Genomic DNA, 22132 nt, shown 5'->3' on the forward strand with positions numbered 1-22132 from the left:
TTCAAGACGGGCCTTTTTTGATGGGTTTTGATATTTATTTGCAATCATGACATACAACTAAGAATTTACACTGAAGAACTGCAGAAACAGGCAACAGATCTCAGTTCAAACCCGAGGTGAGGTAGGATCAAGAGGATTTGTATGATATGTTGGGAAATGGTAGAAAGTTCTAGATGCATGAGGTCATGTAGATGTAACATATGCACTCTGAACTGTCACACAAACCTTAACAACCAGAGTCTAGTTTGAAATAAGGGACCTGGAAGCTCCGGGAAGCTTAGTTACATATTTACATAGATTCTGTGAAGCTCAAGTGCTTTGGCATGGTATTTCGTAACCCTCCAAATGAAGACAATCCTTGAGAAGAAAAGCTTGGTGCATTGAGACAGTTGTTGGCACAGCAGGAGTTTAATATTTTCCTGTGAAAACATTGATCAGTCGTGCTCTTCAAAAAGAACTTGATTTCTATGATTAAATTCGACAACAAAGTCTGACAAGCAACCCTAGGAAATTGAAACTTCAAATGATCTCAAACTGAAGTAGTTACGGTTGCTAAATGAGTCTCTGCATGGGTGTGCGTGGGAACGGCTTGATATGCATTGTTGAAAAATCTTCACATTTCCCACTTGCTCTGGCCAGATGTGCAATTCAAGAAGAACAATGTTGTTGCTATGGTAACCACTTTCCACAGCCATTTAATACCAAAGGTCAATACCGTTCTGATAATATAATCTGACACTGGAAGTATTGCTCTAGTGAACAGTCTATTGAAAGAATAAATAACCTGAAAGGAAGCCACATAGTATCCAATAAACTAACTTCATTGAATAATATCAATAGTGAAATTAATAAATAATTAATGTCATTCAAAAAATAAATTAGATCATTCATGCTAATATAAGTGCTAATGTGCCTGCATGTCTCAGCCTGGAAAAAATAAATAAATTGGTAATAAGACAGACACCTTTAATGGCCTTCAAGTCTTTTTAGTCTTTTTTAATGCTTCCTCTTAAAGATTTTGGAGCACTCAAAGAAGCCAGGTCCAGGCGGGTGAGTGCAGTCCGACTGGAAGAAAAGCCAGCAGTGGAAATGTAAAGTCTGAAATGTAGCAGAGGTCCTAGGCTTTGACCCAGCTCACAGGAACCCAGAAGGTCTCCCGCTCCAGTCTCTCCAGGATGCTACGTAGTTCTGCGCAGGCACTGGCAGTGTCCTCCTTAATCAGGACCTGATCCACAAAGTGACCGTACTGTTGATCTATCTGCTGTGCCGACAGACGCATTTCCTGCAGGTCCTCTTCCTGATAGATGAGGAGATGAGAGAGTGTAGTGCATGAATATTTATAGTGAGAATGAAGTGAAAGAGATATCAGTAACTGTGTGCAAAAATAATCAAGCTAGCAATACTTTGTCTGTAGATTCTACGAGTTCCCCATCAGTTTTGCAAGTGAGACAAACCTTAAGCTGATTTTTAAAGACAGATTTTTAAAGATTTTAGCCAGACAGACTCTGCAATTTTATTCCAATTATTATTAAATGACAAAATTTAGAGGCTGATTTTTTGAGAGGCTGAAAGAATGGTCGTTGATCAGTGCCACAGGGTTTCCTGAGAGCCGCCTGATGTAAACCTGTGATCAGACTCACTGTTATTCGTCCATGTTCTCCTCCTCCTGGTGATGTGGCAGCACTGCGGCGCCTGCGACCCTCTGGGATTCTTGGCTTTACGAAAATGACGTAAGGCTTAAATTCAGCTGTCCGAAGGGCCTTCAGAGCCTGCAGCAGGACAAGCAACAGATCCAGTAATGTGGAAGGATAAATACAAATTTCTATCTACACTACTGTTCAAAATATAGGTTAAGAAATAAATTAACTTATTTAGCATCGACATATTAAATCAAGGATCAAAAGTCATAGTAAGGACATTTATAATGTAATAATAATGTAATGTAATAATGTATTCATCTTTCTATTCATCAAAGAATCCTGAAAAAATATCTCAGTTTTCACAAAAAAAAAAGCAAAACAGTTATCAATATTCTCAACAATGATAATAATAAATGCTTCTTGAGCACCAATTCAGCATATTAGCATGGTCTATCTATCGTTCTATCTGACTCTTTCATAACCTTTTCTTTATTATGAGGTTTGGCATTAAAACATTTAAAAATATAATCTATATGGTTTACCAAAAGAGTTTCTCAAATAGTGTACGTTAGTGTAAGTTTAGTTTTAACCCAGTTGCAATTAACTTTAGAGAACCATGTACAGAATTATAATAAATAAAGATGCCTGTGTGCCCTGATAAACCAAACTTTAAATATAGTTTAAGCCAGTAGCAGTAAAATCTCACATTAAAAATGTATTAGAGCAAGAGTTGACCATAACAGGGATTCTTGCCATTGGGGGTAAAGAACTGCATGTGGTCTTGCACAACTAATATTCTTGTTGCAATAGGCAAGTAGCTCCACCTGAGGGTGAAACTTGTCAGTACATTTCAGCATTGGAGAACGGCTTCCTTTTGGCTATTTATTGTAAGCATGCATGAAAATTGCAAATAAAACCCAAACAAATGTACAAATGTGCAACACATGCTTTTGTGCATAATTTAAAATAATATTTAGGTGTTTTATTTGAATTATAAATGATAGTGTTTACAGTAATTCTTGAATCAACACCCAGGGCAAAATCCGCAGTAATTTACCTCAGGCTGCACATCTACTAGACACATTTTGTTCCTGGCTTGAACGGAGCGGATGGCCTCTATACTGGTCCCATACAGGTTCTCCTTATACTCACCATACTCTATAAATCTACACACAGACAATTCAAGTCAGGGTATGGCAACTAGACAATATATTGGGTAGGTAAAACTTGTAGAAGCAGTACAAGAGAACCACACCACAGTGAGACTCACTTGTTATTCTGTGCATCTGCATCAAACGCCTGCTTGGTCACAAAGTGGTACTCCACTCCCTCCTTCTCGTGGCTCTTTTTGGGCCGCGTGGTGTCTGTGATGGAGAACAGGTAGCCAAACATGTCATGTGGTTTGAAGGGATAGTTGAAAAATGAGGCTGTGATTTATTCACCTTCACACATTACCAAACCTTGTATGACTTCTATGTGTGAAACACAAAAAGCAGAAATTCCAAAGATTACTTAAGAATTACAAAGAATTACTTAAAAATAAAAGACAGTTGGTACATGTGTGCTTTTGCTTAAGCTTGAAAGCCCCAGTCTCACTTGTGTGTTGGGAAGAACATGAAGTTGAGTAGACATTAAAATTCATTTACACATCATTTCAAATGACTGAACCTTTGGCAAGTTTCAATGTTTGACCCTCGTGTGTGTGCAATTCAGCTAGTGTATTTATCAGAAAGCTCTTTTTATCTTGCTTAGAAAGTGAGACAAGACCTACGGGGCACAGCCACAGCGTAGTGATGAGGATTTTCTGCTATCACTTTTTGCTTCAGCTCATTGATTCGTGCTCCCAGAGAACCTGTGTAAAGATAGGCAACAAGTTGAAAATATTGCATATATAGTAACTTGTTTACTTAAAGTGCAGTGTACAAGAAAAGAAAAAAAAAAGTACTTCAGCAAATGTATGCTGAAGCTGAACTATTATTGCCATTAGAGGTCAGTGTATCATCATAATGTGGGAAACAATGAACCGGATTGGCAAACATTTTAGATCTGGTTGTTTATGGAAGGTATTGTGCATTTCGGGTTTTGCTTGTTATAATATATATTCTAAACACTTTAATGATAATACAAGGTTTGTTAATTAGGTACTACTTACTAATATTGTGTAGACTTAGACAACTACTGTGCCTTCAGTTTCTATATTTACACTGTTTATTTTCCATTATTCTAGATCTCTTTTAATCAGTTGGGTGTTTGTTGCAACAAAATTACTCAATCTTATTAATTTTTGATACCACATCTTACCAATGAGAACTACTAATCGTGGTCTCTCGTTGGGCTTCTGCTGGTAACGTGTCACTTCCTCATAGGTCAGGAATTCTGTGTCATTCTGGTCAGAAACATTGGCCTCTCCTGAAGAACCTCGACGGTCCTTCCGACTAAGACGGAAGCTTCTCCTTAAACCGGCTAAAACAGAGTCAAGAAATTCATTATTTATTACACGATAAATAATTGTGTTTATATATTTTCACTACCATTCAAATGTTTTGGGTCAGTAAGGTTTTTATTTTTTATTTTTTATTTTTTTTAAGTGTCTTAATCTTAACCAAAGTTGCATTTATTATATTGTGAAATATTATTACAATTTTTTAAAAAAAAATGTTTTTTGATTTGAAATATTTTCTAAAATATAATTTACTCCATGATGATAAAGCTGAATGTTCAGCAGTCATTGCTCCAGTCTTCAGTGTCACATGCATGATTTGCTTATTAATTTATTACTATCAATGTTGCTTTTTTTTTTTTTTTTACAGTTGATTCTTCAGTGAATATAATTTTAAAAAAAAACTTTTAAATAAATATTTTCTAACATTACAAATGTCTCTATTGTCACTTTCAATTTTTAATGAATTATTTGTAAATTAAAGTATTTTGCTCTAAAATATAAATAAATAACGTTTTATTGAACCCAAACATCTGAATGGTACTGTATATTTATTTTATTTGCAGAAGTTACATTTGATTTCTTCTCTAACACAATTCAACCTCATGAAGTGCATTTAATCTTGTTATAAGAAAGTGCAACCATAATAAAATTAAGTGTTGAAATTCTTCAATTTTTACAAACTCTTTTTAAACTCTTAAGCAGTTTTATTTTATATAGTCTTGATAAACACATCACCATAACCTAACCAGTAACCATGAAACTTCTGCTCCTTAACTACTTTCAACTCCAGTGCAGCTCCTGTAGCGTAACTCTAATCTTCACCTCAGTCAGTATTGTTATGAGAAGTGATGTAAACTGTGTTATTTTTCAGGACATGGAGGTTAATGGTGGCAGCTGTGTGGGAAGATTGAGAGGACTGTACCTGAGTAAAAGTCCCAGGAAAACACCTGGCCACAGGAGGGAGCCACTGCATTACACTTCGAAGAGACTACAGTGCGCATTAGACCACCTCACACTTGTGCATAAGCTACACTCTGCCCTTAACAACTGACCCCAAAACAGCTTTGCAGTTCATACATTCACTCCTGAGGTCATTTACAACTGACAATGAATTGTTCATTCCTGCATCAGCATTACCCCAAAAGTTGGCCAGCATGGAATCTGCACATTTTATCGCAATTCCTGCATCTGGAGCATGCAATGTATTTTAATATATATATATGTAATGGAACAGAAAGCATAGAACACTTACTAGCAACTGAAAGCAACAAAAAACTATCTAAAATATTTAATAAATTGCAAAAAGGCGATATGCAAAACAAAATAATAATATATTATAATAATAATAATAATAATAATAATAATAATAATAATAATATATAATAACAAAATAAGAACTTATTTTATATAAAGTAATGTGTAGGTAGACTCCATGCTGTCAGTAAGTCTGACTTCTAGTCATCTTTGTCATTTCCCACTATTATCATCACTACCAGATTATTGCAATGATTCTAGGTCAGTGGCTAAGGCTGAGGGTTGCCATCACGCACATTAGCTATCACACACTTGACTCAGTGAGTGAGTGAGTGCACAGTCAATCGTGCAGGGTGGAATGTGCAGAGTGTCCAATAGAAGGGCAGCAGCTTGACAGTGGCTCTGGGGTTAGTGGGGTTCTTAGGGATGGAGGACTAAATAAAGCAGAAGGCAGCATAGGATCACATTCACACAGAGACTGGACAAGGGAAAGTGCTACCTGCCTGGTGATGAATGTAAGGTAAATTATTCTTACCTAATTTAAATGTGAACTATAATTGGATCACATTTAAACAACAGAAAGACAGTGACACAAAGAACAAAAATAATCACACTTATTGTGTATTCGCACATGCTGTCCCCATTGTTGGTCAATATACAAAGGGCACAGCATGTGTTCAAACGTTTGGGCTTGGTGAGATTTGTTTTAATGTTTTTGAAAGAAGTGTCTTATATCCAACAAGGCTTCATTATTATTATTATTATTATTATTATTAGTAGTAGTAGTAGTAGTAGTAGTAGTAGTAGTAGTAGTAGTATTATTAGTATTAGTATTATTATTATTATATACAGTAATATTGTGAAATATTATTATAATTTAAAATGTAATTTATTCCTGAGTTGTCTTCATTGTCACATGATCCTTCAGAAATCATTCTAATATGCTGATTTGCTGCTCAATAATGTCTTATAACAATTACTAATGCTGAATACAATTTTGCTGCTTGATATTATTTAAAATAAAAATGGTTTGATAAAAATATAAATGCCTTTACTGTTACCTTTTGACAATTTAATGCATCCTTTTTAAATAAAAGTAAATATATATTAAAAAAAATTCTTTCAACAACTAGAACAAAACAATCTAGTTCTAATAAAATTGGGATTTCCATGGGCAGAAATAGCACAATATTAATTATGGCAAGCAAATAGTGAGAGATTAAGGCACAATCTATAATAAGCCTAATGTAGATTAAAATAGGAGGCATAACTGCAGTAAATTAAATAATCATGGCACATGCTATCTCAGTGTGATTATCACTTAGAAAAAAAGTGGTGAGTGAACAAAGGAGTTTATGTGCTGAAAATCTGCTTCAGTGTTTCAAATATTATATTCGTGCCAGCCACAGAAAGTCACAGTATCTAAAACTCTTCACAGATCATATGAAAGAGACATCTAGTGAAGATAAGTGTAGATATGAAGATGAAAAGCTGTCAGCTTGTTGGTTGTCCCTCCTGACACCGATTTCTGCAGCTGTTACACATTGTGAAAATACTGTGATAGCCTGAGAATGAAATATCTACCACTATATGAACTAAAAAATCACTTCCTTTTCTTCACTCTTTTAACAGCTCCTCAAATTAGCACTTATTAACTAATGAGACTTGAAACTGAATACAGCTATACTGTATGTGAGCAAGAATTCATCAAGTGCAAAACACTGATTACGTACTAATAGCTAAAAAAAAAGAAAAAAAAAATTTATACAAGTACAATAATATATCAATTATATTATTTTAAATTAATTTATATAATTTAATTTATAATTATTTTAATGCATAATTAATTATATTTTATAATTTTATAATTTTATAATTATAATTAAATGTTATTATTATAATTAAAATTATAATTTATAATTTAATAATGTATTTTATTATCCGAAAGGCAATGATCAGAATTATAAAATGCTTTATGAAAATTAATGACAGAAAAGTGTGAAAAACGTGTGAAAATTATCATAGATTTGTTGGTAATTCTGCACTTTTTCTCCACAATTGTGTACTTTATTCACATCATATACATCTGGTTTCCTCAAAATGGTACAATAACTGCACTTATTTCAATTTTAATTCTAGCTGTCAAAAGTGTGGAATATTTAAGATTAAACTGTTTTTTTTTTTTTTTTTTGAAAGATGACATATGTTGACCAAGGCTGGATTTATTTGATTAAAACATTACCATTAAAAACTTTACCAATTTGAAAATTATCACAATCTAAAATAACTGTTTTCTAATTTAATACATTTTAAAATTTAATTTATTCCTGTGATCTCAAAGCTGTCATTACTTCAGTCTTCAATGTCACATGAACCCCCCGCCCAAATCCTTTATTAATAAAAACATTCAACAGAACAGCAAATTTTTTTTTTTTCAAATAGAAATCTTTTTTATGTCCTGTCATTTTTGATTGATTTAATGCATCATTTCTGAATTCTGAATTAAAGGAGCTGGAGTGAAGTGATTTCTGAGGGAAGATTACTGTCGTTCTGCTCTACTCACATACTTTTTCTAATACTATGTTAAATCAAAAGTGTGAACAAAAATAGCAGCCAAGTTCCACTCTCTCTTCCAAAGGCATCAGTGCACCACTGCAAATTGGTTTCTTCACCATGAAAGATTTTGACTGACCTAAAATTCCCTTTACATTGCCAAATACCAACCCTAAACCCCTCAATCTGGCCTCCCCTCATCAAGGGCTGGGCCATAGCTCTTGGCAGAGAGGCAGGCACTAATAGAAGCTCACTCAGGCAGAAGTTATTACATTTAGCAGAGTTAGCAGGTGCTGGGAACAGGAGTGGGCATGCAGTTTCTCACCTATGTACTGTCCATTGAAATAGCCCTCACAGTCACAGTCTTCTGTAGGGAGGCAAGCAGGGAGAGAGGGGGTGAGCAGAGGAGACCAGGAGAGAGGAAGGAGGGCTGCAGAACTACAGTTACCCAAGCAGGTTCAACAGTTAGGCATGCAGGCAGGAGGCAAGTGTTTCAGTAGTCTGTGGTGGGCGGGGCCAACCCAGGGGTTCGTTATTTGCCAGGATGAAGATATTGGTGTTTTAGTGTATAAATGTTATGATTCACTTGTGTGGTTAAGTGCGACTCAGAGGAAACAATGAGTCTTTATAATCTACAGTAAATCTACAGTAAATGGAAAACAAGCCTTTAGATAGATAAAGATGAGAAAAGGTGATACTGATTAATTTCAGTATAAAACATTAGTGACGTGATGAGGTCTCAGAACATTAGTTAATAGTGTATTAAGGGACCACTTGATAAAGGCAAAGAAGGAAAGGGAGTGAAGTGATAATCTCAGTAATAAAAGGTCAAGACCTCTAAAGTGGGACGGGCCAAGAACAACATTAAGGGAAGATACAGACGTATGATTTTTATAAAACTAGCTACTTGTCATGCTGGGTTAATTTAATGGGGCTATACATTTTGTGTGATTTGTTCCTCTAATGCTTTCAAAAAAGTAATGGACCATCAAAGTATACCTTATTCCTAGAAAGTGCCATGCATCAAAGCCTCTCCCTTAATGAATATGTATGTGTGTGTGTGTGTGTGTGTGTGTGTGTGTGTGTGCATGTGTGTGTGTGTGTGGGCATGTTTCTGTGACATATCAGGACACAACTCTGTATAATGACATGGGTATGACACAGGTATTACAAGGAGAGGGTGACTCATGAGGACATAACCCATGTCCCCATTTTTCAAAACGCTTATAAATCATACAGAATGAGGTTTTTTTGAGAAAGTAAAAATGCACAAAGTTTCCTGTGAAGGTTAGGGTTAGGGGTAGGGTTGGTGAAGGGCGATAGAATATACAGTTTGTACAGTATAAAAACCATTACGCCTATGGAATGTCCCCACTTTTCACAAAAACAAACATGTGTGTGTGTGTGTGTGTGGGTGTACAGTAGAACAACAGTTGTCTCTGTCCAGGTATTAATAGATTAGGTGACACACTGGCCTAATTTCATAATCGCTGTGGAAGCAATACAAGTGTGTTGTATATTTGAGGGTGAATGTGTGAACTCAGACCTAGAAGACCCACCTTTGTCACATCCTTGGTCATCTGGTGTTAGCAGTAATAAGAAAAGGAAAATATATCATGACAAAAGAAGCCAAAACTGCAGACTTAATTTACTCTGAATTGGAAAAGATTCTACACTGGCCCTGATGTTTATTTATTTATAAATAGAGAGTTTCATAAATTCCATCATTCCCACATCTTGCAGGTCAAAGTGTGTCCAGCAGGGAAGGACCACACACTGATGGAGTAATAAAGGAAGAAGCAGAAGAGGAACAGATATAAGGAGAGTCTGTGAGAGACAGCATGTGAGAAGGGTGCATTATGCATTTTACTAAACTGTGATGTGTCTGTTCTCTAATCAGATTTAGATTAGTGAGAAATGAAGCACTTGGTTGGAGCTCAGTAATCACCTGGAGACTTCACACAAGCACACACATCAGCAAATTATGCCTCCCGTTAGTCAACACTGATTAATACCTGAAGGGGTTTTCCGTAAGGAAGGAAGAATTACTGAAATACTCACAGACAGCTTTTTTTGGAGACTTTGAGCTTTGAAGCGTGCCCATTTTTATTCTGTAAGCTAAACGCCTGAGGGGAAAAACCATATGGAGAGAACTTCAAACAGTGGAAAAAACATCAGATCCCTTGACAATAATGTTTTGTACTATTCTGACTAGATGTTCCTGTCTCTGGAGCCATCAAATATACTATTAAGCGAGATACAATTTTTTTTTTTTTTTTACATTTCAATGGTGAGAAAAAATGCTCAGTATCTACAGATGCATCCCACTGAGATGAAAAGAGGGGACAAAAAGGCAGGCTGGCTTATCAATGTCTAATAAAACCCACGGGGATTGATTTAGCCTAAAGAAAACCACAGCTTTCAGAGACTGTTTGTAATTTACATATATAACAATGCTAACAATGGTACAGCAGCCGCACTATTCATGAAATACTTATTAGTGCTGTTATTTAGAAACATAAAACTGCCTTTTTACACATTGAAGCTTATTCTGTGGTCATGCTGCAGTTGTTTTTAAGAATACCAGGTTATATTGTTAAAAAAAAAAAAGTTGGCCGATGTTGTAAAATAATCAAAGAAGTGTGCTTTATTGTATTGAATGTGCACTTCAGTAAAAATTTTCATTTTTAATAACATTTTATTTTGAATGTTAAGAAAACTGTACATGCAGATGCTAAAATTAAATGCCACTTAAGTGTATTTAAAGATATGTTTAAAGTGCACATTATAATCATGTCAAATTAAAAGTTCTAATTTAAAGAACATTTTAGTTTTAATCATCTTTTGTTTTTAAAGGAGTGCACATTTTGATGTGTTGACCAACATACAGTACAGTACTTGATTATAATTTTTGCTGTAGTTTTATTCGATATTACATTTAAAGTTAATACAATTCAGATGTACTAAATTAAATTACAGGGGGTGGGGGGCATTGGAGAAGGCCCCTGTCAATGTCTGGGCCCTATGCACTCACCCTTTTCTCTGCACTAATGACTCCCCTGCTGGTCAGTCTAGGTTAAATGGCACATGTAGCTGAATTTGTTTGTTTATTGATTGATTTGTGTGATTGATTAACTGGGCAGGGCTACTAAAATCTTTCTTAATTTCCTGCAAACTAAACAGCTTTCAGAGAGTATGGTGTGTGTTTTATGGATGCTTTGTATCACCTCTCCTGAAAATGTTTGGATGGGACGAGTCCTGCACGCAGGTTGCAGTCTCCCACTCTCTTGGCCTGCCACCATGTCTGATCATGCTGACTGACCACCTGCAGGATGTCTCCTCGTTTAAACGGAAGCCCTGCCTCCTGACACGGCGTGGCTTTGTCCTCCAGTGGAGTGTAATCAAACAGTGCTCTCATGTAGACCTGAAGAAAACACATGGTGTGAACAAGATGCAAACACAGTGAACAAGAGAAAAAACAAGAGAGATGCTGAGCTGATTACTGATAAATTACTAAGTTTTATGCCGTTTTATAGTCAGTTACCTTGCTCTCTTTCAGCTTGTCCTCCTCTTTGATTGCTGGGATGATCTTCAGTGTGATAGAACCTTGAGATTGAGACTAAGACAAAAATAAAAAAAAATAATTACTTCTCTTATTTTGACAATAAACAGGAATGATTATGGTTTGATTTTATTAAGACTGTCAATTGATTGATCTTTTTTTTTTTTTAAACAATAATTATATGATATGGCATTAATTGAACTGTTCACAATTGATCAACATTTGCTGAGTAAAAAAGTGAAATAATATTATTATAATATTATATTACATAAGATAATTCTAATAAAATGATAGCAAATGCATTAAACAGGCAAAGGACTGAGACTTTTTTTAAGTATATTATTTTACGTTCTACAGAAAATCAACAATCATACAAGAGGACAAGAACAAAAGCTGAAAGACATGAGGGTGAGTAAATGATGACACGATTTGCATTTTTGTGCGAATAAAATGCTTTGATAGGAAAACTCCTTAACAAGGAACCTAGGAAGCAGGAGTTGTTTATGTGGGTAGTTTTTATTTTTTTATTTTTTTAAGTGAATTATACCAAGTGAATGTGTAGGAGGTCAAGGAGAATAGTATTACCAGTAGTTGACTGATCTCATCTGGTCTCTTGTGCATTACAGAGCTGCCGTTGACCTCTCTCAGTTCATCACCGACATGCACCAGACCTGCGGATATGGAGGACTACCTGATTTACAGATTCTCTACCACATGTTCAAACCATACCTGCTGTGTTTGAGCCATACTACACTTTATAGGCATAGTTTGATGTATTTTTAATGACCAAAAAGATCAGTACCACCATACACACACACACACACACTATATTCCCATGGCAACAGCTGTGGTCAGGTGGTTAGTGAGTCTGTTTGATTCCCTTGATTGAGTCTCTGGAGACTCTCTTTGACCACACAGATGGGCCATGTGTCACTGCAGCAGACATGCAGCCTAGTGCTCATCACAGAGGTAAAAATAATCATATCTAGCACACTCAGTAGAGGTGCAGGGATATTCAGACACTTCAGTGGGTTTAGAGATGAACAGAACCTTTGAAGACTGCACTGGTTTTCCACTGGTATACTCAATGGTAATTAAAAAAAAGATTTTCAGGTGTATATTTGGAGCATGGAGTAAACCGAGACCGCAAGATTGAAGACAAATTCTTTGAAGTGTCACTCACCACTCCTGTCTGCAGCCCCTCCTTTCATGATCCGAGCCACAATCACGGCCCCTGTGGAATCATCCCGCCGAATAGTGGCACCCTGAGAGACAGAGAGAGAGACAAACAGACAGTTCAACAACCTATACATTTATGATGGATCAAAATTTGTCTGATGGATCAAAATGCTGATGGACCAAATTGTCGTGTATACTGAACTTTTGTTTAAATTTAACTTGAAAACTGAAAACCTAACAATAAAATCTATTCAAAATATTATCAGATAATATAATAATATATCAATAATACTCAAATAACAGTATATGTGTCTTTATATTTTGGGAGTCACTGTATTTGTGCAACTGGCATTGTTTATTTCTTTTACCAGCGGCTCTTTGTTTTTGACTAGGCGGACAATCTTGACAGACTCCTCATCTAGCTCATCCTCAAAGTCATCGGGGAGAGGAGGCAGCACTGGGTCAAAGTTCTTCTGCGCCACCGTGTCATGAACGGACAAAACCGCCTGCCAATGCAGGAGGGACAGGAGCTACATTGAGTTTTTGACTAACAGTTATCATGAATGTCTAACAGTAAAAGTGTTTTTTTTTTTTTACCTTGAGATGTGGTGATGTCAACAAATGTAGCAGCTCTTTTTCCTCCGAACTCATTGGTCCACTTTGCAACTCTTCTGCCACCTACCAATCAGTGATAGACAAAAGTCAAAGCATTTAACAAGATATCAAACAGCTGACTTAAAAAAATAGGCTTATAATTTTATCAAATAAAACAAGTCAAATATTATAAATCTTTACAATTATATACACTACAGGTCAAAACTTTGGAATAATTATAGCATTTTTTTAATCTTATGCACACCAAGGCTGGATTTATTTGACCAAATAAATAAATAAACAAACATAAATATTGTGAAATATTAATACAATTTACTTTCAACTGTTTTCTGTTTTAAATAATTTTATACTGTAAATAATTCCTGTGATGGCGAAAAGGAATGTTCAGCAGCTACTTCAGGTTCTCATAATCCTTCAGAAATCATTCTAATATATATATATATATATATATATATATATATATATATATATATATATATATATATATATATATATATATATATATATATATATATATATATATATATATATATATATATATATATATATATATATATATATATATATATATATATATATAAATCTATTCAAATAGAAAACAACTATTTTAAATTGTATCAATATTTCAAAATAATATCAAAACTATTTAAACATTTTGATCAAATAATTGCAGCCTTGGTGAGCATAATTTGCTCTTTTGAAAAACATAAAAAAATATACATTATAATACATTATATGTACATTATATATACATTATAATATTATATAAATGTTATTTATGTTTGAAAATGTGGTAAAAAATGATATTGTTATTTCTTAAATTAATTATTATTATTATTTTAGATTATATCATTTTTTGTAAAATGCTAATTTTACAAACCATTAAACTCTGATCTCATATATTATTGTAAAAGACGCATTAATCTAGCCTGTGGCGATGTGAAATGACAGACTGCAGCACTTACATCCTCTGCCAGAGTGGAGGCGCTGTGGAGAACAGGGGTGGGGCTCTGCCTTTCATACTGACGCAACTTCTCATGGATCTAGCAAAGACACGTACACTTCACATGTTTACAGAAGCTGGAGATGATTGGTCTCTTACACATTTGCTGCCATACATTTAACAAGAAGCTAAGGTAAAACATGCAATCTGTAAATCATTTATAATATATGATGCTGCATATGTGAGGTGAATTCAATTCAAAACCCTGCATTAATGACACAAACACACACACCTTCATCAGATAGCTGAGACCCCTCTCACTGAAGACATCCTTGAGGAAGACCATGTCCTCTTTGTGATTGGCATCTGGACGCAGCTGTGAGGTCAGCAGGGCAAGCGTCTCATGCAACCCTACATGCGGACAGGAGATCAGTGAGTGTCAATATTCTGATTATACATACACACAAGTGTGTTTTTATGGATGTGTACATGTGCAGCACACCTTCTCCTGCAGAGAGGACTGGCATGATTTCTTTCATAGATCAGGAAGGGGTTCACCTAAAAGAGAGATCATCTTTATTACAGTACTCCAAAGTCCTCACAGTGTTTTTACATTACTTGGTTTTTGGGTTTGTTTCTTTCATCTGAACACACACTGGAGCAGTGATGATACAAGGTTGTTGAAAACAAGCACAACCTCTGAACAGCCATATTAAGCAACCGTATTCATCAAGACAAGATACATTTGCCACTGCTACTGAACTGAATTGAATCAACATTAAACTAGCTTGAGCTGAATAATGCCACTATTATTTTTCTGTAGAGCTGCTTATAGTTGAAAAAAAGTTGGAATAAATATAGTTGAATTTTACAACATTAAAACTGTTATTTTTCCATTTATTAATGTGAATCTGATTTGAAACAATCTGTATTGTATGTGCAATATTGATAAATCTAGCTGGTAAATCTAACTAGACCAGGAGTGTACGGATTCAGACACAAAAACATGTCACAGATGACCAAAAATAAACTCACATAGGACACAGGCCCATGATACTAGTGGCTCACTCGTTTATTTTTATTTGATTATTGATCTACAAGATTATTCATGTCTTTTCAATGTATTTTTCATCTACTATCTATCGCTCTTGTTGGTTTCCTCATGGTTCGTAATCAGTTTAAATGCCTGCAGTAGATCGGTTCATCAATATCCCGTCACTTTCAAGCATGTGACTTGTATTTCATATCATCTTACTGAGTGTGCTATGTGATATGATTAACGAATATTCAGCCATGATAAAGTGCTAGAATAGAGGAAAGAGAGAGAGAGAGACTGGAAGACATGAGTAATGCTGTTCTGTTGGTGCCGAGAGCAGGAACACAAAGCTCAGAGTGCTTCCTCTCTCCCTCACATATACTCTCCCAAAGCAATTCACAGATGCCATACTTTCAGAGTACCTAGTGAAACAGAAATAGCATTTCCACCAGCTCTAATCCATCTAGAAATGAGGCGAGAGACATAAAATAGAAACTTTGGTGCAGTTTCTCTTCCATGAAACATTCAACATAAGGAGTGTTGTAACATGGGGTGGGTTTTATCCACTGAACCAGTTTGACACTTTGAATAGACTGAGAGTTTACCATGAATACTGCTGGTGAAGATGGACATGTTGATCGACTTTTTTTAGCACTTTTGTCAGCTTCACTGTTTTTAAATGTGCTACAGTATATAAATAAAATGTTCTTGCATGTCAAGACTGAGCCATGAGGACAGCATGCTTATTTAGGGAGCTGAAATTAGTAATTAAGTTGCTAATCCTAATTGTGAAAATGATTGGAACTTCTGTAACTGTTCCATGTAGTGACACAATATAATATCAATTGCATTTCCTGCTGTGCCTGTAAAAAAAAATAAAAAAATAAAAAAATCTAAATATACTTGAGTCCAACATTATGCTAACAAGCCATGTGTCATTGCACCGTATTTACTCATTGTAAAAAGAAAAAAAGGTGATGATAGATAGCTGCAGGCACCTATAATACCATAAAACTGCATTAAATTCTTAGAAATATCAGAAGAGTGAATGTGAGAGATAAACTAATAATCCCACTGTGGCTACCACAATTTGTTTTGCTCATAAGGATGATGTCATTCCCAGTTTATGCGGTTCTCGTAATGATGTAATTGTCACGTGAGGTGTGTTTGTGTGAGTGTGTTGAGAAAAATGGGCTTTAGTGTTAAATTATAAATTAAGTGATAAATATACAGTTTGTCAGTAGAGCAATTCCAGATTTTTTAATGATTTTGGAAAATAATTTATAAAATAAGTGATTTTATTACTTTATTCCATATATTTCATACATTATTTACATATTTTCTATGTGGTATATTTTTTCAGGATTCTTTGATGAAAGTTCAGAACAGCATAATTTATTTAAAATAGAGATTCTTAATGTTTTTACTGTAACTTCTGAACTATTTAATATATCCTTGTTGAATAAAAGTATTAAGTTATGCTTTTTTTAATTACCCCAAACTTTTAAAAGGGTATATATACATTATTTATGTGTATACATACAGTATATGTTACACAGTACTGGTGCATTTTATCAAGAATAATCTTCCAGAAAACCAGTGTAATGTTAAGGTTGCATGCCTTGTTCATAAACCTAAAAAGACAAATATGAGCTTTGACATAAAAGCATAAACACGTCATCATGTGTGCTATTTCTGTCCAGAACAGCTTAGAGCCCTTTTTGGGTTTTGGCTCGGATCTAAGAAAACCACACACACATACACACACATACTGAGAAAGACCTCTCTGTTACCTTATTGGCTTTGAAGGTCTGTTTAGGTCAGGCAGTCTTCAGCAGATAGTACATCTGTTTGGCCTTCCTAATTCTTGGATGTATGCTGAATTACAGAACATCAAATCCAATCTGGTTGTTAAAAACTTTAAGGGTGTATAAAAACACATTCAATGATGTTAGGTGAATGGTGCTGTCTGCCTGCTGTGCTGTGCTGTATGGTGGATATTTACTAACTAAGACTCTGAAGGGGACCAGAGTGAAATATAGGGGTAGCTTATGTTTCTATAAGCCATCCGCACATGGTTCATTCAATTGAAAATGATTTAAAGTCTTGAAAATAATTTGAAAACCGTTTCAATACCTCTTATTCTAGACTGTATATTCTTCTACATTTGAGCTAGCTTTAAATGAAAACTGTGTAATTTTTGTAAAATAGTTTCACCAGTCCCTGTTGTAGGGACTACAACACTAAACTGTGATAGACTCTGGTGCGCTATCAAACAATTAGTCATTGTTTGAGCAGCAATTTGACAATTTAACCAATGGTCTGAGTTCAGGATGGAACTCTTTTTTTTTTTTCCAGCAGTGGAAAACAATTGCTTGACAAGTGCAGCTTTACTTGAAACAGGAAATTTAAATGGGATATTCACCATTTCAAAGTTTGGGACTGATATGGTGCTCTAGAAACATTTTCTAATTATTATCAGTTAAAAAAGGTTGTGATGCTTATTTTTTTTAGTCGTGGCCTAATGGTTAGAGTGTCGGACTCCCAATCGAAGGGTTGTGAGTTCGAGTCTCGGGCCGGACGGAATTGTGGGTGGGGGAGTGCATGAACAGCTCTCTCCACCTTCAATACCACGACTTAGGTGTCCTTGAGCAAGGCATCGAACCCCACACTGCTCCCCGGGCGCCGCAGCATAAATGGCTGCCCACTGCTCCGGGTGTGTGCTCACAGTGTGTGTGTGTTCACTGCTCTGTGTGTGTGCATTTCGCATGGGTTAAATGCAGAGCACAAATTCTGAGTATGGGTCACCATACTTGGCTGAATGTCACTTTCACTTTCACTTTTTTCTTTTTCTCATGATACGGTTCTATTCTTTGATGAATATAAAGTTTAAAAGAACAGCATTTATTTGAAATACAACTATTGTATAACATTATAGATATCTTTACTGTCACTTTTTATAAAAATTGAATTCGTCCGTGCATAAAAGCATTCATTTAATTAATATTAAGTTTTTTAAAGAGTTTTGAATGGTACTGTATCAGTGGGCTTGTCCTTTAAAGTTTGTATGGGGTTTTATATTCTATAGAGCACAGAAGTATGTTTTGCCTGTGAGCAGTTGATGTATCTGCTGAAAGTGAATTTGTTAAAATGCAGGAATAATATTCACTCGCGTCTCTTGACTGAATTACTTTGTAGTTTTAACAACAACTAATTTATATTTCATTTATAGTGAAGAGACTATGCAAATGCTATTTTACATTTGATTATTCATTTCCTGAACCTGAATTCCTAAAACCTTGAAAAAACTAAACATTGTTTAATTCCTATCTTTGTTCTATTTATTTATTTTACACAATTTCAAACAGGGCCCATGGGTACAACCTGCACTGTGGCCCCACATACCCCAACTACGGCCCTGGTCTGTAAGTTAGCTGATGCTGCCTATGACTGATGGGCAAATAATCATAATTAATTATTTGCTTACGCAGTTGAAAGCAGGTGTAGAGCTGCTTGGCATGGGATTTGGTTTCTTTAAACTGTTATACTAGTTGAGAGATTTCAGTAAGGTTAATATAAGAAACGGATAGGTTTTCACAGACAGAGATAGAAGCATGTAACGGATTGTTAGAAGAGTTTCTATATCCCCCAAGTTTAAATTTTGATCCAGTACCGGTTAAGTGAATGTGAGGTCTGAAATAATATGACACTTTAAGATAAAATAAAAACGATAAGATTGAATAAACTTCTATGCACATCTGTATTTAACAAGATTTGGTATTTAAGTCATTTGTCAGGTCATGATATCATCTTGTTTCAAATAACAATGTTTAATCACACTAGAACAGATTAAAATATGCTACTTATTAAAGGGAACAAACGTAGCTTTGTGTTTTTAGCATTTTAAGTATTCATTTACATTTTTAACGTAAACTTCAATGTTCCCTTGGATGTTTGATCAGAACCACTGATCTATCGAAAACAATGTTATGACATCAAGTGAGTGTTTATTATTTAGGGCTTCTGAAGATAAAAGTGATGCATATTGAAGAAATATTGAGAAATATTTAATATCAGTGTCAAATGGGATTTATTAATAATAGGCTGACCATTGGGCTGAAAGGTCCCCGATCACACAGAATCACCTTTTGTTACAGATTAGAAAGACAGCAAGACATTTGTAGACAATAGACATCTGTTTGAATGTTTTCCTGGACCATCTTCAAAACGTGCATTGATCTTAGAGGAATGTTTTGCCTGGAGGCTATTTTGCAAGTGCAAATTCATTAATAGTTCAACTGCCTGTTGTCATAAAGCAAACTCAAACACACAGTGTTTTGGCACAAACAACAATTTTCTAACCCTGCACCCACTTCCAAACAGAGCCAGCCCATTAGAATTCAACTCGCAGTGACCTAATTCTGTTTCACTTACATTGTTGCAGGAGCACATGCACCTCAGACAAAGAGTGAACAAATTGATGGACTCTTACTATCAATAATGGAAACAGATTGGCTCGTTTTCCTCAGCAATCTTGTGAAAGCATCAGTACATTCTTCTCTACTCAGATGCCTAATGTATCCTTACTCTCTCTCTCTCTCTCTCCCCATTTCAGTCTTTCTCTTCTTCTGAATCTCTCTCTTCTCCATCTGCAGTGCAGTGCTGATTTGCACATATGCCACTGATTGGCTCCGAGAGAAAATAAAGCCCCTCTAGATGAGATAATCTCCAAAACACACATACAATCACACACATGATCTCATGCAGTGCATGCTGGGCCTGGCTTTGTGTTTAGCTCTGGTTTAATGAAGCAAATGAAGGTTATAGAAAGGAACCGCCTACCTCTGACTACGTCTTCCTCTCTTTTATTCTGTTTCTCTGGATCTGTCGTTCCCAGGCGTTTGCCTTACTGATCCTTTGACTGTGACTCTTCCTCCGGCTGCCGCCTCTGCCGTCTGTCGCTTCTCTTTCTGTCTCTCTGTGGTTTTCTCTCTTCCTCACACATACACATACCCCCTCCCCTTTCTGTCCTCCCTCCTCCCCTTCTCTCCTCCGTTCATCCAGTATCCCCCAGCTAGTCTCTCTCTCTGTCTCTCTCTGCTGCCATTGTATCAGAGACAGATGCAGGTGGGCATTGTAAGACACAGAGGTTGCCGTGTTGCCTCCAGTGGGCATCTCTCACCCTCCCACCCTCTGTGTCTTTTCTTTTTTCTCTATTTAGATTATTGTGTTCACTTGAGCTGTCAGATGGAAGACATGGATGTAGAGAAAGAGAAAAAAGGCTCTCCCCATCCCCCTCTTCTCTCTTCCATGGGCATGCAGCATATTTATATGTGTGTGTATGTGAGATTGTTGCAGTTTCTTTGTTGTGCATGTAGATGGATCAATCCACCGTCCAGAAGAGCTCAGAGGTTAAGTGTGGTTCTGAGATGTAGTGTGGATTTCATCTCTGGTGCAGTAGGGTTCAAAACATGAGACCATATAGAAAATATGGATTTTATTTTTATATTTTTATCAAACATGGGCATAAACAGAAAGATTTAGAATCTTGTTTTAAAATAAATAAATAAATAAATAAAAATAAAATACGGATAAATAAATGAATAAATGTAAAAAAGAACATGATTCTTTATTGTTTAGGAATCAGATAAAACTGATAAACCTATAAATGAATCAATTAAATCTGTGAATTTTATCATCAACTCTATGCAAATACTGAATGTTTGTTTACTTTTTCATTTTTCTTTCATTCTTTTTAAAAACGTAATTTCTTTTTAGTAGTGTAATTTGTGTTTAACTGATTTGTCAGTCACTGATATTATAACTTGTAATGAAAGTGTTTGTATTAAAAACTGATCTTTTTAATTGAAATCTTATTAAACTATTAAATATAAAACCTATAATATAACTTCTAATGAAAAAGTTATGAATAAATGTTAATGTTAAATGTATGTTAAATAAATAATGAAAATGTTTAATGTATGTATAAATTAAAATATAAACTTAATAAACTAAAGTCCATAAATAGAGCTCAAAGTATTTTCTGTATACTTTTCTGTAATTTCCTGTATTAAGTTATCACTGATGTGTTACCCATATTTTGAGCTTCACTTGCATTTTGTTGTGGTAATGTTTTGCCACAATATTATCCATTTGTGTATTTATTTATTTATTTATTTATTTTACAGTGATTGTAATGAACAATTTTGCATTCAATTAAGAAAGAAACATTTTTGCAAGTAAACCCAGTGTATGTTTGAGCTCAGATATGTGATATAAGCCATCTAAAACAAATTTATAACCTGAACATGATTATAAAATCAACGTGCCAAATTCTACACCACTAAATAATACAAATGTGGATAGACTTGCTAGTAAGTCTCATCTTTGCTGGAAACATGAAGTCTTAGATTAATAACAGGCTTGTTATAGGTTTAAACATACTGTGCGTTTTTGATAGGGCCATGTGGTGCTTTCTGACACTGTAACCTTGCATGAATAATACAGATGTTCTTCAGTCATAGCCAATCATTAATAGCTGCAGGGGTCATCATGGGTCGAAAGGCTTGTTTTGGGGCTTCTGTCTAATTAATTCAGAGACATCTGTTACACCTGATCTGACTCTAAGGAAAAGATTTACAAGATCCCCCCTGTCACCCTGTATGTTGGTTGCTTCTTTATGGATTGTCTTTTATATTCCAGGACTTTCCCATTTCTTCTGACCAACTTTTAAGAATTTAACACGATGAATTTGAAAATGTATTTGTATACTGATTGATTGTTATCGAATAAAACAGATCCTATGTTTTTACTGCTTTACTGCTAAAAAAGCGAATAAACCAACAGTTTTTCACATTTAAAAATATCAATACTGGAAAACAAAATCATAATAAACAAATATGTATTG

At 35.1% G+C, this 22132-nt stretch overlaps 1 protein-coding gene and 2 long non-coding RNA genes across 7 annotated transcripts in view; 2 read left to right on the forward strand and 1 right to left on the reverse strand.

The window, feature by feature from the left end:
* LOC127956770 (MAGUK p55 subfamily member 3-like) lies at positions 1 to 20214 on the reverse strand. Of its 4 annotated transcripts, XM_052554960.1 has the most exons (19): positions 20068 to 20214; positions 14692 to 14747; positions 14482 to 14600; positions 14212 to 14289; positions 13229 to 13309; positions 13000 to 13137; positions 12636 to 12717; positions 12038 to 12123; positions 11435 to 11509; positions 11118 to 11314; positions 9952 to 10016; positions 9450 to 9470; positions 8216 to 8257; positions 3942 to 4103; positions 3412 to 3492; positions 2911 to 3004; positions 2698 to 2806; positions 1641 to 1769; positions 1 to 1297 (listed from the first exon to the last, which is right to left on the reverse strand). In XM_052554960.1, the coding sequence occupies exons 2-19, from the start codon at positions 14726 to 14728 to the stop codon at positions 1118 to 1120; spliced, it is 1776 nt and encodes a 591-aa protein (XP_052410920.1). In that variant the 5' UTR covers positions 14729 to 14747; positions 20068 to 20214; the 3' UTR covers positions 1 to 1117. The 4 variants fall into 4 exon arrangements, 3 of the variants coding, with proteins under 3 accessions (XP_052410920.1, XP_052410929.1, XP_052410937.1); XM_052554969.1 differs by lacking the exon at positions 8216 to 8257; XR_008153641.1 differs by lacking the exon at positions 1 to 1297 and having other exon boundaries at positions 1655 to 1769; positions 2347 to 2806.
* Positions 5667 to 13005, forward strand: LOC127956796 (uncharacterized). 2 transcript variants are annotated; one of them, XR_008153643.1, is made up of 4 exons: positions 5667 to 5857; positions 9634 to 9733; positions 11810 to 11860; positions 12079 to 13005. It is a non-coding gene; the product is annotated as an uncharacterized LOC127956796 (long non-coding RNA). The 2 variants fall into 2 exon arrangements; XR_008153644.1 differs by lacking the exon at positions 9634 to 9733.
* Positions 14107 to 22132, forward strand: part of LOC127956789 (uncharacterized) — a 12213-nt gene continuing 4187 nt past the window's right edge. The window contains exons 1-2 of the long non-coding RNA XR_008153642.1: positions 14107 to 14382; positions 14491 to 14621. This is a non-coding gene — a long non-coding RNA (uncharacterized LOC127956789). The remainder of the gene's footprint in view (positions 14383 to 14490; positions 14622 to 22132) is intronic.

The sequence above is a fragment of the Carassius gibelio genome, chromosome A3, assembly GCF_023724105.1.
Source record: "Carassius gibelio isolate Cgi1373 ecotype wild population from Czech Republic chromosome A3, carGib1.2-hapl.c, whole genome shotgun sequence".
Taxonomy (NCBI): domain Eukaryota; kingdom Metazoa; phylum Chordata; class Actinopteri; order Cypriniformes; family Cyprinidae; genus Carassius; species Carassius gibelio.

Coding starts and splice junctions, on each gene's coding strand:
- LOC127956770 (XM_052554960.1), bottom strand. CDS start 14,728: ATGAAAGAAATCATGCCAGTCCTCTCTGCAGGAGAAG. Junction 10,017..11,117: donor TCCAAACATTTTCAGGAGAG/GTGATACAAAGC, acceptor TTTTCCCCTCAG/GCGTTTAGCTTACAGAATAA. Junction 9,471..9,951: donor GTCTCCAAAAAAAGCTGTCT/GTGAGTATTTCA, acceptor TGCTAACACCAG/ATGACCAAGGATGTGACAAA.